The 12,464-nt window shown below is 44.2% G+C and overlaps 1 protein-coding gene across 1 annotated transcript in view; it reads right to left on the minus strand.

Annotated features, from left to right (window-relative positions):
* cib2 (calcium and integrin binding family member 2) overlaps positions 1-1,513 on the minus strand; it is an 18,421-nt gene extending 16,908 nt beyond the window's left edge. Inside the window, exon 1 of the mRNA XM_024138014.2 lies at positions 1,430-1,513. Coding sequence (XP_023993782.1) covers positions 1,430-1,498 — 69 coding nt within the window. The 5' untranslated portion in view covers positions 1,499-1,513. The remainder of the gene's footprint in view (positions 1-1,429) is intronic.
* Between the last annotated feature and the right edge of the window lie 10,951 nt (positions 1,514-12,464).

Here is a 12,464-nt window from a genome sequence, read left to right on the forward strand (position 1 = left end):
TTGTTGATATACCAAGTGTGAATTACTAAGTGTGTGTTGATTACCAGTGTGATTACTAGTGTGTTGATATACCAGTGTGATTACTAGTGTGTGTTGATTACCAGTGTGATTACTAGTGTGTGTTGATTACCAGTGTGTCACGTTCCTGACCTGTTTTCCTTGTTTTTATATGTGTTTAGTTGGTCAGGGCGTGAGTTGGGGGGCATTCTATGTTAAGTGTTTCTATGTTGGGTTAAATGTGTTGCCTGATATGGTTCTCAATTAGAGGCAGGTGTTTGACGTTTCCTCTGATTGAGAACCATATTAAGGTAGGCTGTTCTCACTGTTTGTTTGTGGGTGATTGTTCCTGTGTCTGTGTCTGTATGCACCACACGGGACTGTTTCGTTTGTTTCGTTCGTTTGGCTAGTCTTTCATGTTCGTGCGTTCTTCGTGTCTATATGTAAGTTCTCAAGTTCAGGTCTGTCTACGTCGTTTATGTTTTGTAGTTTGTGTAAGAGTTTTCGTGTTTTCGTCTTTCTGTAATAAATCATTATGTCATCTAACAACGCTGCTTTTGGTCCGACCCTTACTCCTTCTCCTCATCCGAGGAAGAGGAATTAGACAGCCGTTACACAGTGTGTGTTGATTACCAGTGTGATTACTAGTGTGTGTTGATTACCAGTGTGATTACTAGGTGTGTTGATTACCAGTGTGTGTTGACACTAGTGTGTTGATACCGGTGATTACCAGTGTGTGTTGATTACCGGTGTGTGTTGATTACCGTGTCATTACCAGTGTGTGTTGATCACTGGGTGTGTTGATTACCGGTGATACCAGTGGTGTTATTACCACTGTGTTGATCACTAGGTGTGTGATTACCGTGATTACCAGTGTGTGTTGATTACCAGTGTGTGTTGATTACCAGTCTGTGTTGATCACTAGGGTGTGTTGATTACCGTGATTACCAGTGTGTGTTGATTACCAGCTGTGTTGATCACTAGGTGTGTTGATTACCGTGATTACCAGTGTGTTTGATTACCAGTGTGTGTTGATTACCAGTGTGTGTTGATCACTAGGGGGTGTTTGATTACCGGTGATTACCAGTGTGTGTTGATTACCAGTGTGTGTGATTACCAGTGTGTGTGATTACCTGTGATTACCAGTGTTGTTGATTACCAGTGTGTGTTGATTACTAGTGTGTGTTGATTACTAGTGTGATTACCAGTGTGATTACCAGTGTGGTTACCAGTGTGTGTTGATTACCAGTGTGATTACCAGTGTGTGTTGATTACCAGTGTGATTACCAGTGTGTGTTGATTACCAGTGTGATTACCAGTGTGATTACCAGTGTGATTACCAGTGTGTGTTGATACCAGTGTGATTACCAGTGTGGTGATTTACCAGTTGATTACCAGTGTGATTACCAGTGTGATTACCAGTGGTACCTACATTTAGTTCCGGCATGCTGACTATAAGAGCTAGGGGTATTGTAACGTCAGGCTCGTTGGTGTAGTCCATGGGTACTAGGTGTGGAGCCAGCTCATGGTAACGCCCATGTAACCTACAACACAAGACAATAACCACAAGTAGTAGTGCTATCAACACATTGGCTTTCACATCTTCTTTCAGTCCTACAATATATTGGATGTAAGAAAACAATGTTACTGAACAAAGATACTGGAGGAGCTGAACACATGCTGTTAACATGGATGTGGAGGGCTGAACACATGCTGTTAACATGGATGTGGAGGAGCTGAACACATGCTGTTAACATGGGACTGCCAGTGTGATTACTAGTGTGTGTTGATTACCAGTGTGATTACTAGTGTGTGTTGATTACCAGTGTGATTACTAGTGTGTGTTGATTACCAGTGTGTCACGTTCCTGACCTGTTTTCCTTGTTTTTATATGTGTTTAGTTGGTCAGGGCGTGAGTTGGGGTGGGCATTCTATGTTAAGTGTTTCTATGTTGGGTTAAATGTGTTGCCTGATATGGTTCTCAATTAGAGGCAGGTGTTTGACGTTTCCTCTGATTGAGAACCATATTAAGGTAGGCTGTTCTCACCGTTTGTTTGTGGGTGATTGTTCCTGTGTCTGTGTCTGTTGCACCACACGGGACTGTTTCGTTCGTTTGTTCGTTCGTTTGGCTAGTCTTTCCTGTTCGTGCGTTCTTCGTGTCTATATGTAAGTTCTCAAGTTCAGGTCTGTCTACGTCGTTTATTGTTTTGTAGTTTGTGTAAGAGTTTTCGTGTTTTCGTCTTTCTGTAATAAATCATTATGTCATCTAACAACGCTGCGTTTTGGTCCGACCCTTACTCCTTCTCCTCATCCGAGGAAGAGGAATTAGACAGCCGTTACACAGTGTGTGTTGATTACCAGTGTGATTACTAGTGTGTGTTGATTACCAGTGTGATTACTAGTGTGTGTTGATTACCAGTGTGTGTTGATCACTAGGGTGTGTTGATTACCGGTGATTACCAGTGGTGTGTGTTGATTACGGTGTCAATTACCAGTGGTGGTGGTTGATCACTGGGTGTGGGTTGATTACCGGTGATTCCAGTGTGTGTTGATTACCAGTCTGTGTTGATCACTAGGGTGTTTGTTTGATTACCGGTGATTACCAGTGTGTGTTGATAACCAGGTGTGTGTTTGAATTACATCTGTGGTATTGGATCACTAGGGTGTGTTGATTACCGGTGATTACCAGTGTGTGTTGATTACCAGTCTGTGTTGATCACTAGGGTGTGTTGATTACCGGTGATTACCAGTGTGTGTTGATTACCAGTGTGGTTGATTACCAGTGTGTGTTGATCACTAGGGTGTGTTGGGTGATTACCAGTGTGTGTTGATTACCAGTGTGTGTTGATTACCAGTGTGTGTTGATTACGGTGATTACCAGTGTGTGTTGATTACCAGTGTGTGTTGATTACTAGTGTGTGTTGATTACTAGTGTGATTACCAGTGTGATTACCAAGTGTGGTTACCAGTGTGGTGTTGATTACCAGTGTGATTACCAGTGTGTGTTGTATTACCAGTGTGATTACCAGTGTGTGTTGATTACCAGTGTGATTACAGTGTGATACCAGTGTGATTACAGTGTGTGTGTACCAGTGATGTAAGTTGTGTTATTACCGTGTGATTACCAGTGTGATTACCATGTGATACCAGTGGTACTACATTTAGTTCGGCATGCTGACTATAGAGCTAGGGTATTGTAACGTCAGGCTCGTTGGTGTAGTCCATGGGTATAGGTGTGGAGCCAGCTCATGGTAACGCCCATGTAACCTACAACACAAGACAATAACCACAAGTAGTAGTGCTATCAACACATTGGCTTTCACATCTTCTTTCAGTCCTACAATATATTGGATGTAAGAAAACAATGTTACTGAACAAAGATACTGGAGGAGCTGAACACATGCTGTTAACATGGGATGTGGAGGGGCTGAACACATGCTGTTAACATGGGATGTGGAGAGCTGAACACATGCTGTTAACATGGGATGTGGAGGGGCTGAACACATGCGTTAACATGGGATGTGGAGGAGCTGAAACATGCTGTTAACATGGGATGTGGAGGAGCTGAACACATGCTGTTAACAGGGATGTGGGGGCTGAACACATGCTGTTAACATGGGGATATGGAGGAGCTGAACACATGCTGTTAACATGGGATGTGGAGGGGCTGAAACACATGCTGTTAAACATGGGATGTGGAGGAGCTGAAACCACATGCTGTTAACATGGGATGTGGGAGGAGCTGAACACATGCTGTTAACATGGGATGTGGAGGAGCTGAACACATGCTGTTAACATGGGGATGTGGAGGAGCTGAACACATGCTGTTAACATGGGGATGTGGGAGGACTGAACACATTGCTGTTAACATGGGATGTGGAGGAGCTGAAACACATGCTGTTAACATGGGATGTGGAGGAGCTGAACACATGCTGTTAACATGGGATGTGGAAGGAGCTGAAACACATGCTGTTAACATGGGATGTGGAGGGGCTGAACACATGCTGTTAACATGGGGATGTGGAGGGGCTGAACACATGCTGTTAACATGGGATGTGGAGGGTGAACACATGCTGTTAACATGGGATGGTGGAGGAGCTGAACACATGCTGTTAACATGGGATGTGGAGGAGCTGAACACATGCTGTTAACATGGGATGTGGAGGAGCTGAACACATGCTGTTAACATGGGATGTGGAGGAGCTGAACATGCTGTTAACATGGGATGTGGAGGGGCTGAACACATGCTGTTAACATGGGGATGTGGAGGAGCTGAACACATGCTGTTAACAATGGGATGTGGAGGGGGTGAACACATGCTGTTAACATGGGATGTGAGGAGCTGAACACATGCTGTTAACATGGCATGTGGAGGAGCTGAACACATGCTGTTAACATGGGATGTGGAGGAGCTGAACACATGCTGTTTAACATGGGATGTGGAGGGGCTGAACACATGCTGTTAACATGGGATGTGGAGGGGCTGAACACATGCTGTTAACATGGGATGTGGAGGAGCTGAACACATGCTGTTAACATGGGATGTGGTGGAGCTGAACACATGCTGTTAACATGGGATGTGGAGGGCTGAAACACATGCTGTTAACATGGGATGTGGAGGGGCTGAACACATGCTGTAACATGGGATATGGAGGAGCTGAACACATGCTGTTAACATGGTGATATGGAGGAGCTGAACACATGCTGTTAACATGGGATGTGAGGAGCTGAACACATGCTGTTAACATGGGATGTGGAGGAGCTGAACACATGCTGTTAACATGGGATGTGGAGGAGCTGAACACATGCTGTTAACATGGGATGTGGAGGAGCTGAACACATGCTGTTAACATGGGATGTGGAGGGGCTGAACACATGCTGTTAACATGGGATGTGGAGGAGCTGAACACATGTGTTAACATGGGTGTGGAGGAGCTGACATGCAACATATATGGAGCACTGAACACATGCTGTTAACATGGGATGTGGAGGAGCTGAACACATGCTGTTAACATGGGATGTGGAGGAGCTGAACACATGCTGTTAACATGGGATGTGGAGGAGCTGAACACATGCTGTTAACATGGGATGTGGAGGAGCTGAACACATGCTGTTAAACATGGGATTGGAGGGGCTGAACACATGCTGTTAACATGGGATTGTGGAGGAGCTGAACACATGCTGTTAACATGGGATGTGGAGGAGCTGAACACATGCTGTTAACATGGGATTGGAGGGGCTGAAACATGCTGTAGACATGGATGTGGAGGAGTGAACACATGCTGTTAACATGGGATGTGGAGGAGCTAACACATGCTGTTAACATGGGATGTGGAGGGCTGAACACATGCTGTTAACATGGGATGTGAGGAGCTGAAAAACATGCTGTTAACATGGATATGGAGGACTGAACACATGCTGTTAACATGGGATGTGGAGGGTCTGAACACATGCTGTTAACATGGGATGTGGAGGAGCTGAACACATGCTGTAACATGGGATGTGGAGGAAGCTGAACACATGCTGTTAAACATGGATGTGGAGGAGCTGAACAATGCTGTTAACATGGGATGTGGAGGGCTGAACACATGCTGTTAACATGGGATACTGGAGGAGGCTGAACACATGCTGTTAACATGGGGATTGGAGGGCTGACACATGCTGTTAACATGGGGATTAGTGGAGGAGCTGAACACATGCTGTTAACATGGGATGTGAAGGAGCCTGAACACATGCTGTTAACATGGATGTGGAGGGGGCTGAACTGCATGTGGTAGACACATGGGATATGGAGGAGCTGAACACATGCTGTTAACATGGGATGTTGGAGAGCTGAACACATGCTGTTAACATGGATGTGAGGAGCGGTAACACATGTGCTTTAACATGGGATGTAGGAGGCTGAAACATGCTGTTAACATGGATATGGAGGAGCTGAACACATGCGTTTAACATGGGATGGGAGGGCTGAACACATGCTGTTAACATGGGATGTGGAGGAGTCTGAAACACATGCTGTTACATGGGATGTGGGGAAGCTGAACACATGCTGTTAACATGGGATGTGGAGGAGCTTGAATAACACATGCTGTTAACATGGATGTGGAGGGCTGAACACATGCTGTTAACATGGTGATTGGAGGGGCTGAACACAATGCTGTTACCATGGGATGTGAGGAGCTGAACACATGCTGTTAACATGGGATGTGGAGGAGTGAACACATGCTGTTAAACATGGGATGTGGAGGAGCTGAACACATGCTAGTTTAACCATGGGATTGGAAGGCTGAACACATGGCTTAACATGGGGATGTGAGGGCTGAACACATGCTGTTAACATGGGATTGGAGGAGCTGAACACACAATGCTGTTAACAATGGGATGTGGAGGGGCTGAACACATGCTGTTAACATGGATGTGGAGGAGGCGAACACATGCTGTTAACATGGGATGGAGGGCTCGAACACATGCTGTTAACATGGGATGTGGAGGAGCTGAAACACATCTGTTAACATGGGATTGTGGAGGAAGCTGAACACATGCTGTTAACATGGATGTGGGAGCTGAACACATGCTGTTAACATGGGATAGTGATTGAGCTGAACACATGCTGTTAACATGGGATATGGGAGGGCTGAACACATGCTGTTAACATGGGATGTGGAGGGGCTGAACACATGCTGGTAACATGGGAATGTTGTGAGGGGGCTGAGACACATGCTGGTTACATGGTGATTGTGGCAGGGGCTGAACCACACACACACTAGTTACATGGGTGGTTGATAGGGGCCTGATTCACATTGCTTGTGACTACAGGTGGTAGATATGGAGGAGCTGAACACTCGATGCTGGTTAACTCATGAGGGATATTCGAGGGGCTGAATGTGGAGGAGCTGAACACATGCTGTTAACATGGGATGTGGAGGAGCTGAACACATGCTGTTAACATGGGGATGTGGAGGGGCTGAACACATGCTGTTAACATGGGATGTGGAGGAGCTGAACACATGCTTCTGACCCACATTCCCAGTGGGTCAGAAGTTTACATACACTCAATTAGTATTTGGTAGCATTGCCTTTAAATAGTTTAACTTGGGTCAAACGTTTCGGGTAGCCTTCCATAAGCTTCCCACAATAAGTATGGTGAATGTTGGCCCAGTCCTCCTGACAGAGCTGGTGTAACCTAGTCAGGTTTGTAGGCCTTCTTGTTCGCACACGCTTTTTCAGTTCTGCCCACACATTTTCTATAGGATTGAGGTCAGGGCTTTGTGAGGGCCACTCCAATACATTGACTATGTTGTCCTTAAGCCATTTTGCCACAACTTTGGAAGTATGTTTGGGGTCATTGTCCATTTGAAAGACCCATTTGCGACCAAGCTTTAACTTCCTGACTGATGTCTTGAGATGTTGCGTCAATATATCCATAATTTTCAATCCTCATGATGCCATCTATTTTGTGAAGTGTACCAGTCCCCCCTGCAGCAAAGCACCCCCACAACATGATGCTGCCACCCCCGTGCTTCACGGTTGGGATGGTGTTCTTCAGCTTGCAAGCATCCCCTTTTCCTCCAAACATAACGATGGTCATTATGGCCAAAAAGTTCTATTTTTGTTTCATCAGACCAAAGGACATTTCTCCAAAAAGTACGATCTTTGTTTTATGGCGGTTTTGGAGCAGTGGCTTCTTTCTTGCTGTCGAAATAGGACTCGTTTTACTGTGGATATAGATACTTTTGTACCTGTTTCCTCCAGCATCTTCACAAGGTCCTTTGCTGTTGTTCTGGGATTGATTTGCACTTGTCACACCAAAGTACGTTCATTTCTAGGAGACAGAACGCGTCTCCTCCCTGAGCGGTAGGACGGCTGCGTGGTCCCATGGTGTTCATACTTGCGTACTATTGTTTTCACAGATGAACGTGGTACCTTCAGGCATTTGGAAATTGGAGGTCAATAATTATTTTTCTGAGGTCTTGGCTGATTTCTTTTGATTTTCCTATGATGTCAAGCAAAGAGACACTGAGTTTGAAGGTAGGCCTTACATCCACAGGTACACCTCCAATTGACTCAAGTTATATCAATTAGCCTATCAGAAGCTTCTAAAGCCATGACATTTTCTGGAATTTTCCAAGCTGTTTAAATGCACAGTGTATGTATGTGTATGTGAACTTCTGACCCACTGGAATTGTGATACAGTGAATTATAAGTGAAATAGTCTGTCTGTAAACAATTGTTACTTGTGTCATGCACAAAGTATATGTCCTAACAGACTTGCCAAAACTATAGCTAACAAGAAATGTGTTGAGTGGTTGAAAAACGAGTTTTAATGACTCCAACGTAGGTGTATGTAAACTTCCGACTTCAACTGTATACTGAGCTCATGTGACAGATCACGTGACACTTAGATTGCACACAGGTGGACTTTATTTAACAAATTATGTGACTTCTGAAGGTAATTGGTTGCACCAGATCTTATTTATGGGCTTCATAGCAAAAGCGGTGAACATATGCACACACCACTTTTTCGAATTTTTTGAAACAACTTATTTTTTTCCTTTCACTTCACCAATTTGGAATATTTTGTGTATGTCCATTACATGAAATCCAAATAGAAATCAATTTCAATAACAGGTTGTAATGCAACAAATTAGGGGGAGGGGGATGAATACTTTTGCAAGGCACTGTATGAATCTTCTTTAAAATCAATGGAAATATGGCATTATATTTCACATTCATGGGGAAAAAATACAGGCTATGACTGCTAATTTTAGCAGTAGCACTCCTTCAGCCCCGGGGCTCATCTTCAGCCCCGGGGCTCATCTTCAGCCCCAGGGCTCATCTTCAGCCCCAGGGCTCATCTTCAGCCCCAGGGCTCATCTTCAGCGCCGGGGCTCATCCACCATCCATTGGGCTGCAGTAACATGCAGTGTGGTAGTCCAGTGCTAGAGCAGGTTAAAATAAGTGGCTATAGTGTAGCATACATCAAACAATAGATGAAGCTCATAAAGTTAGTAGGCTTTCCAGCAGTATCAACTAAAAAGTGCATTCATTTGCATAAAAAAAGCTTGTTCACGACAGGTGCAAACAAGGACATGTGAATTACCAACTACATGTAGCTTCACAAAAAACTGATCAATGAATCAAAATGGCTGTCCAAACTAGTAGCATTAGCGGCTGAAATGCTACACCAAACAAATGTTGTTATTGAGTGAATTCCTTTTCCGTTTCCTTCTTCAATGTGATGATCCCTGCAATAAACCATTCACACATACTTTCAGGGATTGTTTTGGAGAGTTTCATCTGAATGTTTGGTCTCACCTGTCTGGCTTTGTGAAGGATCCAAATACAGGGGAGGTGCCTGCAAACTTGCCTGTTTTTATACTTGGTTTGCTAGAGAGAACACCTGCCCCAAATACCCTCTCTCCACCTCCTCCGACTGGGAGCATTCTGAACAGTATGGCAGCACAATGTTTGAAGTTCACATTTGGCCTTTATTCTTAACATCTTCTGATATGGGGCCCAGTTCCTCACATGGTACATGGCTGTGTGGTTGAGTGGGTCAGATTCCAAATAAATGTTTTACAGGGGTTCAATTCCAGTTTCCACCTGTCCAACTCACTCCTTCTCCTCCTGTTTCTAATGTGTCTTATCTGTCTAAACAAAGCACTGAAAAAATAAAGGTGGAATTTCACACCAAACATATTCTCCCTTGGTCCCATTCAGACTTAGGTTGATTTAACATGGATATATATATATATTTTTTTACTTAAATCCATATTTGAATAAGTCCATGTTAAGTCTACTTATCTCAAGTCTGAATCAGGCCCCATGTGATCAGTGTATCAAGGGGGGTTCAGCACAAAGGTTCAGTCCTGAAGACTGTCTGAGTGGCCTTAGGCAGTTTTTTGACACGCAGGAGACCTGGGTTCTGTAATTTACTGCCGTAAACATTTGGATTGTAACATTACTTATAATCTCACAATGGGCCTGGCAACTGTAGACTATAATTAGTGCCAAAATCTACCCTAGGAGAAGTATCCAATTTCCAATGTATTTTTCTTGTCTATATTGAATACATAATTTAAACATTGACAGTGTAGGTTGGAAAAAGTATGTGAACCCCTAGGCTAATGACTTCTCCTAAAGCTAATTGGGGCCAGGAGTCAGCTAACCTGGAGTCCAATCAATGAGACGAGATTGTACATGTTGGTTAGTTAGAGCTGCCTTGCCCTATAAAAAACACTCACAAAATGTGAGTTTGCTATTCACAAGAAGCATTGCCTGATGTAAACCATGCCTCGAACAAAAGATATCTCAGAAGACCTAAGATTAAGAATTGTTGACTTGCATAAAGCTGGAAAAAGCCTTTTGAAAGCCTTGATGTTCATCAGTCCACGGTAAGACAAATTGTCTATAAATGGAGAAAGTTCAGCGCTGTTGCTTCTCTTCCTAGGGGTGGCCTTCCTGCAAAGATGAAAGCAAGAGCACAGCACAGAATGCTCAATGAGGTTAAGAAGAATCCTAGAGTGTCAGCTAAAGCCTTACAGAAATCTCTGGAACATGCTAACATCTCTGTTGACGAGTCCACGATACGTAAAACACTAAACAAGAATGGTGTTCATTGGAGGACACGACGAAAGAAGCCACTGCTGTCCAAAAAAAAACATTTTCTGCATGTCTGAAGTTTGCAAAAGTGCACCTGGATGATCCACAGTGCTATTGGCAAAATATTCTGTGGACCGATGAAACTACAGTTGAGTTGTTTGGAAGGAACACACAACACTGTGTAGAGAAAAAAAGGCACAAAACCTCATCCCAACCGTAAAGTATGGTGGAGGGAGCATCATGGTTTGGGGCTGCTTTGCTGCCTCAGGGCCTGGACCGCTTGCTATCATCGATGGAAAAATGAATTCCCAAGTTTATCAAGAGAATGTTAGGCTATCTGTCCGCCAATTGAAGCTCAACAGAAGTTGGGTGATGCAACAGGACAACGACCCAAAACACAGAAGTAACAGAACGGCTTCAACAGAAGATATTCCTTCTGGAGTGGCCCAGTTAGAGTCCTGACCTCAACCCGATTGAGATGCTGTAGTATGACCTCAAACGTGCAGTTCACACCAGACATCCCAAGAATATTACTGAACTGAAACAGTTTTGTAAAGAGGAATGGTCCAAAATTCCTCCTGACCGTTGTGCAGGTCTGATCCACAACTACAGAAAATGTTTGGTTGAGGTTATTTCTGCCAAAGGAGGGTCAACCAGTTATTAAATCCAAGGGTTCACATACTTTTTCCATCCTGCACTGTGCATGTTTACACGGTGTGTTCAATAAAGACATGAAAATGTATAATTATTTGTGTTATTAGTTTAAGCAGACTGTGTTTGTCTGTTGTGACTTTGATGAAGATCAGATCAAATTTTTTGACCAATTTATGCAGACATCCAGGTATTTCCAAAGGGTTAGCATACTTTTTCTTGTCACTGCAGACAAATCAAAGAAATAATGACACAGATGATAATAGAAACAATAATAATAGTCAATGAGCAGTAACAATTATCAGGACACTACAGTAATGAATGAGGACAATAATGAAATGGTGAGAAAGATACAAGTAGCAATGCTATTGCTCTGATTGGTCGCTCCACTGGCTTCCCTAGGGGTGTGGCAGGAAGCTACTTATTTTGCAGGTAATAGTGTCACACCCTGATCTGTTTCACCTGTCTTTGTGCTTGTCTCCACCCATGTGTCTCCCATCTCCCCTCATTATCCCCAGTGTATTTATACCTGTGTTCTCTGTTGCCAGTTCGTTATGTTCGTCAAGCCTACCACCGGTTTTCCCATTACTCCTGTTTTTTTTCTAATGCTCCTGTTTTCTAGTTTCCTGTTTTCTAGTTTTGACCATTCTGCCTGTCCTGAGCCTGCCTGCCGTCCTGTACCTTGTCCCACCACACTGGATTATTGACCTCTGCCTATGCTGACCCCGAGACTGCCTTCCGTTCTGTACCTTTTGGACTCTGATCTGGATTACTGACCTCTGCCTGCCCTTGACCTGTCGTTTTGCTTGCCCTCTGTTCTAGTAATAAACTTTTGTTACTTCGACTGGGTCTTCCCTAAAACATGATAGTACGAACTGGCCATGACTGACCCAGCAGACTCAAACCAGCTCCACAATGCAGTCTCCCTGCAAGGAGCCACCATTGGACAACACGAGGAGTTACTGAAATGTCTTACGGAGGGACTCCATACACTGGCAGAATGCCATGACCAGGCATTTGAGACTTTGCTGGAGCAATTCTGGGGTTTCCCCACTGGGCAGCGGGTCACACCTGTAGTCTCCCAGCCTACCCCAGTGTCCCGAGTGCTATGCTGGAGATTCCGTAACCTGCCAGACTTTTCTCTCCCAATGCTCCCTCATTTTCGAGCTGCAGCCTTCTTTGTTCCCCTTGGACTGCTCGAGGATAGTGTACAT

Source organism: Salvelinus sp. IW2-2015, unplaced genomic scaffold, assembly GCF_002910315.2.
Source record: "Salvelinus sp. IW2-2015 unplaced genomic scaffold, ASM291031v2 Un_scaffold1376, whole genome shotgun sequence".
NCBI classification, from domain to species: Eukaryota; Metazoa; Chordata; class Actinopteri; order Salmoniformes; family Salmonidae; genus Salvelinus; species Salvelinus sp. IW2-2015.